Here is a 19,526-nt window from a genome sequence, read left to right as displayed (position 1 = left end):
CAGCATACTCATGATGGATGGCGGCTTACTTCCAAGTTCATAGATCTCACATGATGAAGAGGTTAGACAGCTCTCTGCATTGTAGTTTCTTTTAAGAGGGCACTAAAACCTTCATGAAGACCCCACATTCAGGACCCAGTCATCTTGCAGACATTTCACATGGGGGAGGGAATAAGATTTTTATCTGTGAATTCTAGAACATAGACTATGGCATCCATTAATTTATGTATTCAAATATCATCAACCAAACATTTATTACATGTTTCTGCAAGTGAAAAATAAATCAATACACAAGAGAGATTAACTCCAATGATTGGCAAATGCACCTTTTGTTGAAAGATGGAAGCAAAATGGTAAAATACTATAATGGCTAAGGCTAAAAGACAGACACAGTAAAGAGTCATGAGGGCTAGAGAGGAAAGGATGTGATTTTTAAATAACATGGAGAAGGTGATGTTTGAAGAAAGCAGCTGGCCAGCAGGAAAAAGTTAACTGATTTTCAACTCTATACATTGTTTAGCTAGTAAAAATTGCCAATACATGGGAAAGCAACTTTAAGACATCCCATCAAAAGCTTAAGGGACAAGAGGGGGCTTTCCACAGGGAGGAGGTTGGTTAACTTGAAATAAGTTCAAAAGAAGAGGTGTCAATGAGGGAAGTCCAGTTACTGTTTCAGTTCATAAAACCATTCTCATTGCCCTTTGGAAACAGTAGACCAGCCAAGCTTCTAGAGGCAAAGTGATGGTGGCACAGCTTTCCTATGAGGATGCTCTAAAGGAAAACTGTGATGCTAGGCTTGACTGCCTTATACAGCAATTACTTGTGAGAGATAAATGGCAGACAGATGATGGATGATGGAAAGATGATGGATGGATAGGTGACTGGTAGATGATAGATATATAGATACACACAGACAGATGGATGTTAGATATTCCTAAGTAAAAGCCTATAGTTCTCAAAAGGAAACAACATCCCCTGGGCAATGTTTGAGAATGTATGTATTTATTTTTGTTTTATAGCTTATAGGGGGGGAGGAACAATTACTAGGCTATAATGAGCAGAGATCAAAAATGACACTAAGCCACCTTCACAAAGACAATGCCTTTCCCACAAAAAGAATTGCCTGAACACATAAGTAGCATCAATGAGAGGGAGAGGGACTCGTGTGTATGTGTGTGTGTGTGTGTGTGTGTGTGTGTGTGTGTGTGTGTGTGTGTGTGTGTGTGTGTGTTTGGTTTTTCGAGACAGGATTTCTCTGTGTAACAGTCCTGACTGGCCTCGAACTCACTGAGATAGATCCTCCTGCCTCTGCCTTCCAAGGCTGGGATTAAACGTGTGTGCCACCCCCACTCCCCAGGTTAGGGAGAGGGACTCTTATTTACATATATAATTTGTGGAAATGAGTGGAAAGAAGGCCACTAAATATTCATAGATCTTGAAATAGTAAAAAGGAGTATTATACTACAAAGTCAAGATTACACCTTTGTGCAAACTGTCAAGTAAAGGCTGAGGTGATGAATTACACAGTGTGCTAGACACCATCCTTGTGAGCATAGCCACATTATACACATGAAGTGTTTATGCTGGCACCCAGGACTTTCATACAAAAACCCACATCTGTGCAGCTGCCTCTCTTCATCCTTTGGCTGGTTACTTAATAGGTGATTTGTTTATTGCCTGTAATTGACTGGTCCTTTCCTTTAGTTCCCAGTTTTTTAAGAGACAGATAGACATAAATGTGGTACTTCACCCAGGTGGTACTGCCAGATCTAGAAATAAGTCTGAGGTTATAGTGATGAGCCTGCATCCATGAGCTGAGCAAAGCTGCTCTGATGGTCAAATGTCATGCTGTGGTTGGCAGAATCTCAAGTGACAAGACTTGGGTCCTGACGAACTCTCAATGCTCTGAATTAAATTCTGAAGATGCTTACCCCAAAGTGATAGACACATACATTTGACGACAGTTTTTAAATTGTCAAATTATTTGGAGTTACTTATAGGCAAAGGAGTTCTTTATACTGTCTGAAAATGTCATGAAATAGTACTAATTTCTAGTTCAAAATATATTAAGTAGACATGAAGAAAGAATACACATGAGACTATAGCAACATAGGCAGAGACAGCTTAACAATGATGAGTAGTCTTGTCAGCATCAGCTGACAATATAGGCCTATTATTGTGGCTTATAATGTTGGGGATATCACTCCTCCTCCTAGTACTAAAGAATATACTGCTAATTATCAGTCCTAAATGTGTTATACCTTGAAGATGAATGTTTTGTTCTTCTTTATTTTAAAGCAACAATTAGCCAGGCATCACAAACACAGCCATTGGAAGCTAGCTGAATGAAGGACTTACCGTTGAGCCATTTGGAGTTGTACTGTGCAGTTCGAAGAGGAGGTAAAGTGCCCAGACTTCGGTAAATGGCTGGATCTCGCCCCGGGAAGTCCATGGCTGTGGCAGCATAGAGCTCCCCACTGGCTGTGAGCAGAGCTGTAGAATTGTGCTGGGGGCTGTAGGGACAGCGGGCCATGCCACTGATCTGATCGTGGATCTCAGTCAGGTTACTTAACTATTGGTGAAAATAAGAGGTAAACCAGTTATCCTTGGGAAATCCCATTCAATGCACTCATGACCTCTGCTTTATGCCATTGCCAGTCAAGTGTGTCCCAGGTACACTGGGTTTTGTGAGATGAGAAAAGATTTTCTAACTCTGACTTGATAGAAACAGTTCTCTACCAGAGACTCCATTCCTGTAGTTAACAGAATTTCATCATGCCAGTGATACCATATCTTGCAAGATTATATATATATATATATATTATATATATATATATATACTTTAATTTAAGAATTATATGAAGAGAACCATGGAATCAACTTTAAAAAAAAAAAAAAAGGCTAGTGTTCAATACTAGTGATGAGCATATGCCAATATTCTGTACTATCGAGCATGCATGTCTTTTTATTTTTTTAAATTTTCCCCTTTTTAGTCTTGAGAAAGCTGAATGTATGTTAAGTATCTGCTTGGCTTGCCAAATGTTGGTTGCCAGCAAATACAACATGAGAAGAACTGTTGTTTGTTTGTTTGCTTGTTTGTTTGTTAGTTGTTTTGGTGTTTTGATGAGGCTCAATTTCAATTTGATTCTTGACTTTTAACTGAATTAAAAAAAATAGTTAAGATGACTTATGTAGGAATATCAAGCTCACTCTGTCCTCTGCTGTTGGAAACATAGTCCTGGGAAAGTTACATGAAGTCTTTATGTCTCAGAATCTTCCCTCTTCAATACTACTCCCCACGGTAACAACCTCATATTTTGGATGTTGGGGATGTGGTGTTTATAATGGGGTCACATGCTGACAGCTGCATATGGGAAGTAGGGAACTGTCTGTGGCCACCACTTAGCACCCTCCTCCTGTTCTTTATGTCCAATAACTGAACATAAAATTTAAAATAATGAACAGTAAGCCTAGATGATAAGGTAAGGTTTTAAGAGAAGTTGTACTATCCATAAATTAACATAATGGTGTTTCCTACTTATATTTCTCAAGGAAGATTAAATTAATATCTTGAATTAAGAAGATAGCATGCATAACTAATGACCCTGTCACGCTTCTACAGAGGGACTTGTTAGATGACACTCCCTGTCTACAATAATAGTTATACCGTTACTTTGCTTATGGATATGTTTGTTTATTTTATTTTTGGCATACCAACTATGCAGTTTATATATATTTTCTTCCTATATGAATTGTGATTGTAGAGCATTTTGGTACTTGATAATATTTCAACCACAATGAAAATAAGAAAGAAGTACATGTTTATGAATGGTGCTAAAGCCCATTCATTGAAAAATGCTGACTGAAATAATTTCAAAGCATACCCAAGTATGTAATATGCAACTAATTTCTGTTTCTTCATATACATGACAGTCATGACTGATTAGAAGTTAACAAATCAAGCATTTACTCAATGGAGCAATGTTGCAAAAGGTTCTTGCCTTTGGTACACAGGAACACATTTACATGGGGCTTTGAAGGCCGCTCCTGGCATAAGTTTATTGAAGTCTAGCGTGAACACCTTACCGAGCGGATGGTACAGACAGGTGTGAACGCATTGGTCCCGCAGGTGAATAGCCGGTCCCCGCCCACTAAGAGCACTCTGATATAGTTCTGACATTCCTCCTGAAAATCAAAAGCACAAGGAGCACTTTGAGGAGTCCTGAAGGCAAGAGGGATGGTGAGCACGGATACACAATGTCTGCCAGGAAAAGAAAAAAATTAGTCCTTCCCTAGTGTTGACTAAAGTCAGCAGTGAAACTGCTGACCCTGACATTTGCTTAGTATTTACTAAAGTAACCATGTATTATTTTATACCTTCCAAAGATGTCTTCTTTTGACAAACATGAATTCAGTTTTAATTGTGCCACAAACTTTAAATTTTATTGGATACATAGAAGAAAATATATAAAATCAACCTGTTTGATGCTTCTCAAGAAAGCACTAGCTGCCTTAGAAAGATCAACCCTATGCAAAGAACTTTGTGCAGCCAATGAATACAGAGAGAGGGAGAAATAGTCTCCCCAGGAAAGAGCACACCAATTGGTTGCCTGATACCAAATGGTCAGTCCTGAACACATTTATGCCAGTAACATCACATGGACTAAGCAGGTGGTATTTATGTATTTAGGAATATACTCACACACAGACACAAACACATATATGTAAATGAGTTAATAAAAACTGGCCATAAATTTGAAAGATAGGAGGGGTACACATGAGAGTTTGGAGAGAGCAAAGGGGAATGGGAAATGGCATGATTATAATCTCCAAAAAAATAAAAGAAATAATTTTAAAAAGAAAAGAAAATACACAGGCCTTTATTAAACAAGTAGTTGTAACATTTTCTCACTAAGACGTTGCATATAGAAACTACAAATTGGAACATGGTAATTTTGCTATGGACTCAGACTAATCAAATCATGTTATGTTTATACATGAAAAGTATTATAATGAAATCCATTTTTGTATAATTAATATATATTAAAACTACATTATGTAGCAAATATCCATGAACACTTTCAACTTCTTTACAAGTAAACATAATGACTAGCAAGGAGGTGTTGTTCAGAACATTTGGGACAGAAACCCGGGCTGAGGAATGACCCTCAGAGCTTTCCTAGCAAAGATCATCACAGTCCCACATCAGTGGCACGTGTTTGAGCAAGTGGTAACTTAGCAGAATTAGAGGAACAAGGGAAAGGTAGAACAGTTGGAGGAGCAAAACCAGCTTTGTTCCCAAAGGGAACAGGTCAGGTCGGGAGAGTTCCATGGAGCAAAGAACAACACTAAAGACTTCAAAGAAACATCCCAGGAGTGAGGGGACCAGGAGTTTGCAACAACAGTATCAAAGGGAGGACTAACACAGGAAACCAATGCCTGTCTGTATGCAGCACCTCCACCAACACCTTCCAGAACACAGGGCTGAGTGTCCTTGATGGAATTAATGGGTACACTGCCATGATAATGACCCTGTAATAAAGACTGGGATGGGAAATTGCAAATAGTGTAGAGGGTGGAGTGCTGCCTTTTAAATTCTTTCCAAGAACAATGTAAAATGTAAAAGAAATTTTCTTCTGGAAGCAAGAGGCTACCCCAAGGAGTGAGTCTCAAGACAGGAAACTGCTGTGCTGTAAAGAACAAGCCAAGGGGAGATTGTTCCCACTGAAGAGGAGACCTGATCCACTGCTGATTCCTTCAGACCTGGCAAGAAGAAAGCATGCAATCCAGTCAATTATGAAAGAAAAGGCAACAACAGAGATAACAAGTGGTGTTTATGCAAATCTCCCAAATCAAAACACACTGCCAGTGACAGAGAAGGTGCCACCTTCTTCAGGCTGAAGGCATGTCACAAGCATGACAGGGAAGTGGAAGATTGGCAGGGCTGTGTGACACAGAAATGTGCAGAGAGGCACAGAAAGCTCAAGTGGTCCTTTAACCAAAGAATCCAGGATGAGAGAGCACAGGGCATTATTTCAGATGGAGCAGCAGGCAAACGAGCATGCTCTGATAGTTAGGACTATCACTAGGCCTTGACCAGTTTCTCCAACTGAGTGTTGGAAAGGGAGTCATGGAAAGGACCAAGATGGTCAGAGAAGGAGCCACATGTATCATCTTTCTGACAGGATTGGAAGACTTGGACATAGCTTCTAGAAACCTCAAAGGGCTTGCGATGAGTGGAACCTGTTGAGGGTAGTAGAATATGTTCTAGAAGACCCCAGTCATATGGATGTCCATCATCATGGAATAGAAAAAGGTCAGTGAGTAGTCCCCAGTTTGGCCAAATCAAGTTCATCCATAGGTCCTTCAAACATGACACCCAGAGGAAGTCACTGCATGTCTTTGTCACCTGTGGTTTACTTAGCTCAGCTCCTGACCTCACTGTGTGCCTCCCTTAATGATTCTCTCCTCTTCAGATCACACACTGCCACCTCTGATTCCAAAAGAATTGGGAATGAAAAATGTATTCTTGAAACACCTCATTTTCTTAAAGAAAGGCTGGGGCAAGTTCAAACAAAATAACACACACACACACACACACACACACACACTGGAAGGAACACAATAGCGATGCTTAGCTTTGGGGTGTAAGACACATTTTGGTATTGGAGAGTTGCATTTAAGAATAGACAAGTTGGCTAGAGTGCCAGAGTGGTAACAGACAGTCCTGTGACAATGATTCTAAATCATATATTATTGATGTTAATGCCAGTAGCAAACTCAGTTTTTTATAAGTTACTTTGACTTGCTCAAAACAGTGTTTAGGATCACCACTTTGAAATATGGCAGATGTGTGGGTAAAAGACACTTCAGGGGGTTCTCTTACAAATAATAATATTTAAATATTTATGATTTCTACACTTCACCTCCTTACCCCCTCTGATCCAATTCTGTATTGTGAAAACAGACGAAGATGACTTATTGAATTCTGACTCTCCAGCTGTCATAGGGTACAGCTCTGAGGCCCCTGGAAGCCAGCTGCCACATGGCCTTGTGGTTGGTAATGATAGTCATCTATCTATGTTTGGATAATTCCACTTCAACATTAAAATGACCCATATGTGCCTGTAGCCCTCAGGTGGGTCAACTTGTCCTTCACTTCCAGAAGATCCCATTTCAACTGATAGCTGAGAATGAGATCAAGTCGCAGAAAAGACCTCCTGATGGCAAACAAACAATGCCTACTTGTCATTATGGACACATCCTCCAGCCTCCAAGAAAGAAAACACGTGCTGCGTTTTAGGGACTTTTATTTCTATTTACCTGGTTTTGCCTTACAACATTTCATCATTTCCTCCTCCCCTATCAAATATGTTCTGTTTATCAAAAAATTTGTAGCTATGTGCAGATATGACTATAGAGCAGGATAAACCCTCCAGTGTCTCTTAGCAACACATGGACTACTCATCAATTTCAGGGCAGTGAGAAAAAGATTGGGATGTTGACAGCTTTATGCTACCCAGCATGATCCTGGTAAAAACACTGTGTCTTCCTTTTAATGATACATTACCTTTATGCACATCTAAGGTGATGAAGAGGAGCAATAGATGTGTGTGTATCCATATTGGTGTGCATATACAGACAAACATGTATGCATGTTTATGATGCAATCCAGAATAAATCCCATGTTTCTGTGACTCTTTCTAGCCAACAAAATATAAGGATGCTCAAACCCCTCAAACAGAAATACATAGAATTTGCCTCTAAGCTGTACATATTTTACTATGTGTTTTTCATTATCTGTAGATTAGTTCTAGTACCTATAGAATGCAAATGCTATGCAAATAGATCTTGTGTTATTTAGGGAATAATGAAAGGAAAAAACTTTTAATTAAGAAAAAAATCACACATACACACAGTATCTTGTCTAAGATGAAGGGTCTGAGTTCCCAAAGCAATTGTGCAGCATACAGGCACATCTTGAACATCCTTTGTGAGCTGTTAAATGCATAACCATTCTAAACGTTGACATTATAGGTAAAAATGTCAAGCTCTTGCCCTCCAGCACCAGCTTCCCAGGCAGAAGGCGCCATGTCTTTCTTTCCTTAGTCACTAGAGTTGACCTGTTTACAAGCATAATTTGTCAGCCCTGGAAGTAGGACCACAGGACACAGAATGAACAATAATACACAGAGCCTTAGATTCTAATCCAAATTCTTCCACCGAGTAGCACAACAATTCTAGGAACTTCGTGTCAAAAGTACTGAAATAAGATCATGAACAAGAAGGTTTTGAAAGTTATGAAATGCCATAAAAGCACAAAGCCATTCTTTCATTCCTTTAATAATGACTTATGCTTCTTCCTTTGTGTGGTCCCTAAATACCATGTGGAGGCAGCTGAGTCCAGACAGACGAACCAACAACAGACAAGGCACTCTTGTTAGATGCTGAGACAATTAGCTATTTGTGTCTAAAATAATATTTATGTGAAATGTATTTAAAGTAAGTGTTCTAGAGTTTTATTTCAATAACACATATTTCAAAGACAGTGAAATGTAAAGGACCTTGTTGTACTGTTTCTGCATCAGTAAAAATGGATTATTTCCCTGGGTTTAATGCATTTGGATATTTACAGCCTTTCAGCCATAGTGGGCAGAAACTTCTAGAAGTAAATTAAAACCTGGACCTTACTTAGGATCCTTAATCTCAGCACCCACTTTTCTTGCAAGCCTTGATCAAAGGTTTTGGTAACTTCTTGTGGCCTCGACTCCCTAGGTTATAGATTTCATGACCCCACCACACGAAAGGACATGCTTGCACTTGACCCAGTAACACAGGAGGAAAGTTAATCCATTTATTATCCCGAGCTCTGCAGCCAGTCAAGGAATGCTCTCACTAGACAAGAAGTGAGTGCAGGCAGTAGCCCCCCTGTAGGCTCAGTCACCTCATTCCATGCATCACATCTTAATGGCCAGGCAGTGTATTCTGTATAGAACACACAACTTTCGAGGATGGTAGGAAAGAACTGAGCTCAGTTAAAATGTCTGCATTGTTCGCATTTTTAAAATGTCACATTTCTGCATTGTTCTTTTCATTGTAGTGAGAAGGAAGACTTTGGAATTCTGTGTACATTCTCAGAATACCACAGCACAAGCAATTTATTAAGTATTTGGATTTTCCTCATAAATTCATGACCACTAAGAAAAGCGTGAATCCATTCCTCTGAAGAGACACTCTATTCTAGTCAAATTGAAACATTACTTGATTTGGATTCTAGGAGCTGTCAGCCTGGGGATCTTTGGAACGACTGAAATCTGACTTCAGGGCCTGCCTATTTTCACCACTCTTGGTGTGCTTTCTCCTATTCTCACAAATTATCTTGTTCTCTCACTTTTTTGTGTCCCAGGAGCTGGGCTTGGGTTCCCCACTGGATGGTAAACATTCCAGTGCCCCTTTGAGGGAAGAACAAGAGACAGGAACAAAGGAAAGAGGACTTTGAGGTGCAGTAGGGAAAAGGCATCAGTTGCTGTCACCTCCTAGACCAGGCTACAGTGTTATCTATGTTATCTAGAGTGTTCTAACATGTTAGTGGAGCTAGCAACTCATTTTATAAACATGAGTTCCTATTGTACACAGTTCCTGATCTCTTGTTTTGTTTTTGAGATAGGGTCTCACTGTTACACTAGGCTATCCTCAATCTCTGGAACTCTAGTCATCACCCTGACTTAGCCTCTCCAGAAATTAGAATCATATGCAGAGATCAACTCAACAAGCAGCACCATTAACTAAATTCTATTTCAATGGAACACTGCTTTTTAAAGCTCTAGGTAAATTTATCATTATACTTAATGCAACCTAAAATAAAATGTGATTTATCTTGCATCCAATATATGGTGTTTGAAATTTATCTTCATTTGTTTCAATATATTAATCTTAAAGATCTAGCACACACAGTTATAATTAACTTAAAATTACCAAGACTTAGTTCTTAGTTCATTAAAAACCCAAATCATATGTGCTATACAGAGATGACTTAATATGTGGACATTTGTTTCCTCATTTCCATTTTTGTATTAGAAAAACTCAATTTAGCGTGTTGACAATTTGTCCCTTCATTGGATCAGGGGTATATTATGCACTGGGCACGGATGATACTATTCAATCAAATTAATTTCTAAATACAAATTAACCAAAGGTCACAGCTTGAGGTGAGATGTAGATTGACAGGTTCAGCTGAGCAATTTCCCCAGTAGTCATAATACACCAGGAAAAGAAAAGTGCCTGGATGCTTTGATTAAGGGTTTGTAGACTACACTACAGAGAGACCTCTGGATGGCTGAGCAGGTCTTGGTGTTCTAACTCACGAGGACCACAAAGAGCTGGAAATCCAGGAAGGCAAATAGAGTTAGCATTTTTTTTAAAAAGGTTGGAAGTGAAATATGTAAATAGCCTCCTGGTGAAATACAAAACTACTCTCAGGGATTAAAAAAAATGAGCAATGTAAATACTGTCAATGTATATATCACATGATAGATTAAAGCACTGATTCTCAGGAAATGTCTAGAGCAAATTTGGTTATTTTTGATTGCCATGTCATGGTGGTCAGAGGCGGATAAGCTGCTAAACCTACTGTATGAAAGAAAGAAAGTCCCCTTAAAAATTATCCCACTCCTACCATCAAAAGTGGTGAGGATGACCAGCTGATCAGATCCACTGGAGTGAACTTAATGTGTTCATTCACTCACACAGCACTGCCAACTTCCACCCTGCATGCTTCAGGAAGGCACTATAACATACAGAAACCATTGGCATAGCTCCTGCGAGGTCCAGGGATGGATAATTAACACAGCATGAGAGGGCAAAGACAGATGGCTACAGGGGCTTTCCAAGATGGAGTGAGGATCAGAACATATAGCTGTGCCCAAAGAGCTGAACAAGGCATGCTGGGAGCAGTAGTCATGCCAAGAGGACAGTATTAAGGGGATGCTCTCAGGTCTGAGAGGTTAGCAAAATCTAAACAAACAAACAAACAAACAAACAAACAAAAAAACAAATTTACAGACCCAGTCTCTTGACAAGTATCAACATACTCCATTATAGGGTATCTGCTTCCCAGTGCAACTACAAGTCACAGGAAATAAGAATGGAAGTGAGAGACACTAGCCAAAAGTAAAGCGGAAATAAAAAGGGGAGGGGGGAGGAGTAGAGGGTCACATCCCTATGGAAGAGAAAGAGCAGCCAGGTTACCAGCCAGTCTGAAAGGAGCTATGTCACGAGGCCAAGCACTGTGTTAAAGCTGAAGCCCTGGAACAGAATTCAGTGTGTCCCCCAGTGAGCAGGGAGTCTTGCTATTTCACTAGCATTCTCCCCACCCTGTGTAACCTGCCTCCCTCAGAAATTGGTTGACATGATTTACCAAAAGATATTTAATCATCAAAAATACCACTGAACTAAATCATTAAAAATTTACCAAACTATACTGCCAATTCCAGGTTACAGATTGCTGCTCAGGATGGGGGGTTCAGGGAGCTTTAGGAAAAGGCACCTATCTCCTGGAGATTGTAACCTTCCCTATTCATGATTCCTCCTTGTAAGTGACTCCTCATGCTCCTAAAGGGAAATTTAGGATTACCAAGTGGTTTGGGTGAAATCATTTCTTCTGTTTGTTGATGGCTCTCTGTCTAGGGTGAATGGATGTTTGTTCATGACTCCTCAGGAAAAAAATCACACAGGAGAATAGTGTGTCCCTTGAATACGTGGTTGGTAGAGAAGAGTAAGAGTGTTGGGATGCCTCCAATGCATGGAGCCTTTAAATCACAGAGTGGCAATGGCGATGGAGACGTCCTATCTCCAAACCTTGCTATATGTTTTACAGAACTCACCAAGCAAATTAGAAAGTTCTCTGGTATTTTTTTATTTATATCATTATACACCCATTTATTTGGGAGTGTTTCATATTCTGGTTCTTTGTAACCTGGAACTGCCAGTATAGTTTGTTAAATTTTTAATGATTTAGCTCAGTGGTATTTTTGATGATTAAATATCTTTTGGTAAACCATGTCAATCAATTTCTGCGTTCTCTCCTCTACTCCCTCCCCTTCTTCTCTTCCTTTTTTTCTCACTCATTCTCCCAGTCCTCCCTTCCCTTCTGTATCCATGTGTTTCACTTTAGCTAAATTTGTAATTTATTACCACCTTTTTCCTTCTACACTCTGAGATCTGCAACATCACCAATTTCTCAGAACCATTCTCCTCAGGGAGAGGGATCAAGCTCTATATCCTGAGGAAAAGACAAACCATCACACTCGTTATCAACACACGGATGAGGGCCACTTGCTACTGCTCACTCCACTTGCTGTATTATTCCACATGCTCTTGGCCCTGAGGCCTACACTGCTCAGCCTCCACCCCTCCGCATGTACCAGCATTTCCCTGAGGACCAAAGTGCAGTCAGCATTGGGAAAGTTTCATGCTCCTCTTTCTGTCACTGTGATCTGCCTTTACTGGCATGTAGACTTTTGCAATGCTCACTGCACTGTGAGCATCTGCAAGGGAATTTCCTCAGGGAACAAAGGACACATTTCCTAAAGACAGACAGAGTTCCTGGAAAGATATAGTCAGGTGTGTGCTGCCAACTTGTGTGAAAGGTCTGTGTGTCAGTACTAGTGCACACCCCTATCCTCAACCATCGGTGCTCTTTTTAGGAGACACTGAGAGTATAGATTTCAGCATTGACAGAGATAGAGCAAATCACAAGGACATGCTAAGGCCATCAAGAGTACATCTCATGTCATTTTGGTGCAGTGATTTTATTGGGCAAATGCTGAATATTTGTTTAGTTTGTACAAGGCCCTGGTTTGCATCTCTGGTACTGCAAAACACAAGATAATACAACTACTGGACTACTGTCTGTAGGAAACTGCAAAATATAGAAGAGACAAATTAAATGCTATTTCAAAATTATTTCCTATATTTTCCTAACCATGTAATAGCTAGTTTGTTTTGAATCTTATAAAGTGATTCAAAGTACAAATTAGGTCTTAGTTTACTTTCTGACCCTTTGTGAAATGACTGTTTGCTGTGACTCATTTTCACTGAATGATAAAACATGGAACATTTAATCTTCACATACATCTAACCTTTCAGGGAACCCTCCTATCAGGAATCTAATGTTTTATGCACAGTTCCCAGGGCAGGGTGGGGTACCTGTACCCACCCCGGCACCCCTCACCCCATTCTCCTTACCTTTGATTTGCCCTTGCTGTAACAGGCCTTCTTGGTAGCTTCATCACACTCCCACTCCACAGCCTACAAAGAGAACAAATACAAATCTTTAGGGCTTTGAGGAAATAAGAAGGTCCTGGTGGCTAGATCAGATCACTGTTGCATCCCTGTGCCAGCCCCTTCACAGTGGTATAGAATAAGCACCAAATACACGATGTCAAGTTGTGGGCTTGCATTTAACTTTAAAATTAAGACATTTAAGAGACTTGTCCTTTATAATCTGCTTCATAGTCAAAACAGCAGGGCATTCAGATGCAGTTATTGGTAAACAAGACTGGTTACTAGAGGGAAACAACCAGGATAAACACCCAGCTTAGGAGAACTGAATCATTCAAACCCACCATGTGTCATGCATCAACACTCATGGCTAATGCCAGGGAGGACTCTGCATATTCTAGCTACAACAATATACACATACATGACAACCAGTATGATTGGTTCAGGCACAAAGCACTGTGACTATTTCCCTTCTCCACACGGCTACTACCTCTATTAAGAACTATGATATTTAATATTTTTCAAACTTTTCAAACCTAACCCATGCTAATCCAGTTGACAAATGTGTTAGCACATCTATTCACAAAGAGAACCTGTGATACTTAAGATGACAGTGCTGTTTCACAAACAGAGGCAATTCACAAGCTATGCTTGCAAGTCATTTAACACCAGTTTAAGCATGGAAGTACTGTTCTTTTCTACTACTTTCTGGTGTGTCGACTTTCCCATGGAAAGTATTTCTTCTATTTTTTTCATATCTACTTGTTGTAATATTTTCCTAACTACTAAAATTAGATTTCTGAAGATTCAGAGTTACGGGCCAGTGAAATTATTATTAGGAAAACACGTGAGGAACAATCTTGTTAGATTAGAAAGTGTCAAATAATAAACTAAACTCAATTTCAAGCAAAGTAAAATAATATGTAGGAAAATACCGCCTCTACCCCCTGAGCACCAGGTAGAGATGTTTCCCAGTTCTCCAAAATGTAGAAGAATATACAATCAGGCCACTTTGGCTAAACACTGCTGCATAACAGGGAAGTCATAGCAACTGTGTGCTGGAAAGCTTACCCCTCTTGACAAACATGAGACCATGAGAACGTTATCCATAGAGAACCACCCTGGTGTTCCCCCAACAGCAAGTGTCATGTCTGTTTATGATTTTGTGGAATTGAGTCAGTATCGACCTCCAATAAGAGGATATGTTGATTCTGTGACACTTCCTGGGTCAATATTGGGTGGGGGCAGTGAAGGTACAGCTAATCCATGTCTGATGCAAATAACTACCTGGAATTCCATCCTGGATGTCAAGTATTTCCACAAACAGTGAAGACACCACACAGGCAAGAGCTTCACACGCTGCACTGTGACATGCAGATTCAAAGAATTAAAATATCTTCACTGTGAACCCTGTCGGACCTTTATGTGTTCCTTTCTTACATCTGTTTATAAAAAAATCTCCCTGTGCATCTTTGCTCTTATTTAAATGTAAAACAGAATTGATACACTGACACATTCCTTCAGCAACAAAGAACTCATTACCAACTGAAGCTTACATTACTAAAGGGGTTGGTGTCTTTTAACAGAAAGAGGTCAAACAGGGATAAGCACATCTGTACAATGGAACACTTCAGCTGAGGAAGTACTCTCAATGGCTCTTGTTGACTTGGTGATATTGTTAAAAGTTAAAACTTAGGGAATGGAGTGACAGATATGTTAGTAAAGTCCTTTGTGTGAAGCCAAAAGGGCCTGAGCTTCAGTACCATTTCAAAAAATGCTTAAGGAGCACAGATCTGAAGAAGTGGGGCAGGAAGGACCCTGGAGCTGCTTCTCTGATGGTCTAGCCTCATAAGTGAGCTTCAGGCAAGTGAGAGACCCTGCTGAAAAAGAACCAAGACCCACCAAAGTTGGCCACACAAAGAAATGATAGCCAAGGTTGACTACACACACACACACACACACACACACACACACACACACACAAACACACACACACACACACACACACACGTTCATATGTATATACACACATATGTATACCTGCATACATCTGATTCATGTGCACATCGGAGACACTCAAGACTTAAACACTAATATACATTAGGCCAGAAGGATCATGCGTTTCGAGTCTACCTGGGCTGAACAGGGGGTATGCTAAGCCTGGATGACCTAGTGTGTCCATAAAGCACAGAGCTGAGGATGGAGCTGTTGCCTACCAAATGGGAAACCTGAGATTCGATGCTCAGTAATGCAAGAAAAAAAAGTAAAGTATTCATAGTCTCCTGAATAAGCATGGGAGGTCTGGGTAGCAGGGTGAGCCCCAGGATTAAGGGAGAATATTAATCAAATGCCATCAATGTTGTTAGACTTCACTGCTGCTGCCAGTAAACAAACAGTTTCCCAATTCCACCTGGTGCCCAAGTAGCCTTCACATTCCCAAGATAAATATTGGCCAAGGACCAGGAGTGAAAAGAAATATGATAAAAGAGAACGAGTTTTCATAAATATTTTATTACTTTATTCAGAACACTGAAAAACAGCCACTGCTCACACAAGTTTATTAGATGAGTAGTGAAGCGGTCCACATCTAAGGCTTCTCTTATTTTAAGTAGAGGAGTGACTTCTGGAGTCATTTCACCTCTGTATCACTAGCATGGCAACCATATTCAAATCCAGAATTAATTTCAAATCGTGACTGTTTAGCTTCACATTATTCAAGAAAAGAAGGAGAAGGAAATTTTATACTAATGGTAGGATTTTACCAAGAGAAGGTAGTGAGGGAAACATTTTGCTAGGTATTGCAGAGCTGTATGAGAAATGAGTTGGTAAAAGAGACTTTTCTAGATTTACTTGAGAATTAAGAGCTCTGGATTAATCTAACAACATTTTCCTTCTCATCCACCAAACCAGACTTTGCCTTGTGTGTCTTCTGGCAGCTATGAAAACATGTTTCCACAAGAGAAAACCACAGGGGTTAATGGAATTATCTTGCATTAGATTTGACTTTTCAAAGTTTCTACTCTTTTGTTCCAGTACAGCTTTCTTTTGAGCTCATTTATAATGCCCTTTGTGTAAGGAACCATCTTTGTCGATGAAAGGCTTCTGACTCAAACTTTATATCTAGTCTCATCGAAACTGGTTATTTGTACCTGTATCATTATTTTGGAGCAAAACCCACAATTGGCTTAGGAAGTGTTCTATGTACTTGTCTTCACATTCGTTCTACCTACTTTTCAACCCACTCAAATCTATTTTTCAGGCAGGCAAAACAAATACAAAGGTGCTGTACATTTCCAATCTCAGCACAACTCAGTCTTACCACCTCAATTAAAAAAATAATCTTTACTTTTTTGTTATCCTTTGTTTTTCTACTACAGGAGAGAAAAGAAACATGAATATTCTATTATTCAGCACTTAATATTCAGTAAACACATCAGAAACAAACATAAAACTGTAAGAGTGGTTACTTGAATCCTTAATGAATCAGTGATTTTGTAGATAAATCAATCTACATTTATAAAGAATAAGGATTCATACATGTAACCCATTTTTATAAAGGCACATAAATATCTTCTGTGATATTAAATAGGTTTTAAAAGTTTTGCTATAGTTTTTACATGAGACCTCTTTTCATTTAATATTTTACTAATTATCTCTTAAGTGTAATACATGGTTAGACAATGATGGAAGAAAATAGAGAATATTTACATACATCAAGTATTAATTTGAAATAAAAATATTTTTTCAATATCTTGAAATAAAATCATTTCAAAGTTTGAAAAAGTGTTTACTGCAGGATGGATCAGATCACACAGCAGCACACGTACTCTTTTCTTGGTACAATAGCTTCAGGGTGGTGCATTTCAAGTCCAGTGAAATGCTTGGGCATTCTCAATATCTGGTAAGTCACAGTGCTACAGTCACGTCAATAAAGAAGCATACAGGACAACAGAACACTGCTTTTAGAACTACAGACAGCCAAGGATGCACAGGACTTCCCATTGTTTCTTGGAATACAAGGCATGCCTCACCATTCTGCAGGAGGACATGCTCCAGTCATGACAAATGAAGCTGTGATCTCAAGAGTAAGTCAGATGCTGGAGAGAAAAGAGATTGGCTGTTTTTATGGACTTGATGCATACATATAAATCCACAGTTCTCAGAAGTGTATAAACAAAGCTGTGTATTACCACATTCCACAGCAAGAGAAGTTAATTAGGTGGGGACTAGCAGTGGCGGATGCTTTTCATAACAATGAAGAGAACAACATTCCAGGCAGATGGGCCACTGCTCTTTCAGCAGATGGCTCTGCTAATTAGATACTGGCAAAAGATAACATTTTTTAAAAAACTAGTTTAATTACACAGCACCAAAAATTAACAACCACCTGAGGGCTTTTGTTTTTGTTGTGGTTTTTTTTTCATGTGTTTGCATTTATATTCTTATGTCATGTTTTTCTGTGACACACTGGAGAGTGTTACATTGTCACCACCATTATAAACAAATTGTCAGGGAACATGAGGCCATATCTTTGTTCAAAAGAAAAAAAAAGTAAAACTCAAATGAAACCCAAAGCAAGTGGGGATTTCATGGTGTTTGAATAGATCGTCAGTCTAGACAGCCTTGAATATGGCTGTCTTCACTAGTTACCTTTATTTGTCATTCATGTCTGTTACAGAGTGACACAGAGCTCATTGTGCAAAGGTAAAATATTTTAGTGACTTTGGGAGAGCTGTTTAATGCTCATCATCATCATCCTTATGTCTCATGCTAAATGCAATTGTTCATTTGTCATGTGCATATGCAGGATACCCGCCCTCCTGATTATGGCAAGACTCCAGTTGTGTCCTGTGGGCAGTCTATCAAGATCATGAGGCTAGGAAGGAACTTCCTTGAAACTTCACTAATGTATATGTGTGGTTTGTTTTAATTCTTGCTATACAAACACCAATATGTAATTCACTTATATATCTTAATCTTAGAGAGCCTTTAAGTCTTAAAATATTTATAAGCACTATACTAAGATCTATATTTTTTTTTCACATAATACCAAAACAAAGTCACTTTGGATAAATGTGTAGTGCCTCCAAACATGTTGACTGTCTTTTGTATATTTGGCTTCTTAATTAGAATAGATAATGCTGTAGTTTGCTAGGGCAGTATGACAAACTTTGATTTTAACAATATAAATGAATTACAGATTTGAAGGCTGGGTGTCTTACATGAGGGCAGTAAGAGGTAGCTCCTTGAGAAATGGGAGGACTCTGTCTAGGCCTTTGTCTTTGCTTTAAGTAGGGAAAGGGTTTTGATATTCCTTGGCTTGTGCTTATAGCAAGCCTCAGATATCACAAGGGCTTCTCCTGTATATGAAACAAAATTCCCTCTTCTTGTAAGGTCACTAGCCACTGGATCAGGGCCCAACACATACTGAGGTTGACAACTTAGTTATAATGCACATACTAATTATAATACCCACACAAGATTTATTTCTATGGTGACACATTGTTTATAATCTAATAATGCTTGCCTAGAGATCAGAATGCAAAGCTAGCCACAGCCATAGAGGCCTGGCAGTGGTAAGGCACACCTTTAATCCCAGTACTCAGGAGACAGGCAGATGGGTCTCTGTGAGTTCAAGGCCACCGAGAGCTACATGAGAGTGAATCAGTCTAAAAGAGAAACAGAGTTCACGCCTTTAATCCCAGATTTAGGGAGAGTATAAGGAGCTCAGTGCAGACTCAGGAGCAGCCTGGGGTTTTCAGTAGAGAGCAATGCCATCTGGAGATGCAATCTGAGGACACAATCGCCCCTTTGCTCTGAGCATTCATAGAGGTGAGAACTCTCTAGTGGCTGGCTGCTTTGCTTTTCTGATCTTCAGCTTGAACCCCAATATGTGTCTCTGGGTTTTTACAATTCATGCTACATATTTCTAAATAAAGCCACAATTGAGATTCACGGTTGGCTTGATTGGGATGGGCAATAGGAAACCCAGTACTTACTGTGTCACATTTGGACTGACAATGGTACACCCAGGGCCATTGCTCTGGGTGAAATTAATTCTTAAATCTAATGCAAAAAAGAGACAATTCTTTGAACTTGGGTGTGTTAGCTACAGTAGCAAGGTTTTTGTTCTCGAATTTATCTCACTTAGTTGTCTGTAATTCATGTGATAAGTAAAATTACTTAAGATTTCAGATGAAGATAACATTTGGGTATTTGCCAAAGCCCTAGTGATTGCACATAAT

General features: G+C 39.4%; 1 protein-coding gene across 1 annotated transcript in view; it reads right to left on the bottom strand.

The window, feature by feature from the left end:
- Sema5a (semaphorin 5A) overlaps positions 1-19,526 on the bottom strand; it is a 263,102-nt gene that overhangs the window by 121,036 nt on the left and 122,540 nt on the right. The window contains exons 4-6 of the mRNA XM_035439159.1: positions 13,246-13,308; positions 4,087-4,185; positions 2,359-2,572 (exon numbers count right to left, since the gene is read on the bottom strand). Of these exons, the coding sequence (XP_035295050.1) occupies positions 2,359-2,572; positions 4,087-4,185; positions 13,246-13,308 (376 nt within the window). The remainder of the gene's footprint in view (positions 1-2,358; positions 2,573-4,086; positions 4,186-13,245; positions 13,309-19,526) is intronic.

This window comes from Cricetulus griseus, chromosome 2, assembly GCF_003668045.3.
Source record: "Cricetulus griseus strain 17A/GY chromosome 2, alternate assembly CriGri-PICRH-1.0, whole genome shotgun sequence".
Taxonomy (NCBI): Eukaryota; Metazoa; Chordata; class Mammalia; order Rodentia; family Cricetidae; genus Cricetulus; species Cricetulus griseus.
This window is presented reverse-complemented; position numbering and strand designations above follow the sequence as displayed.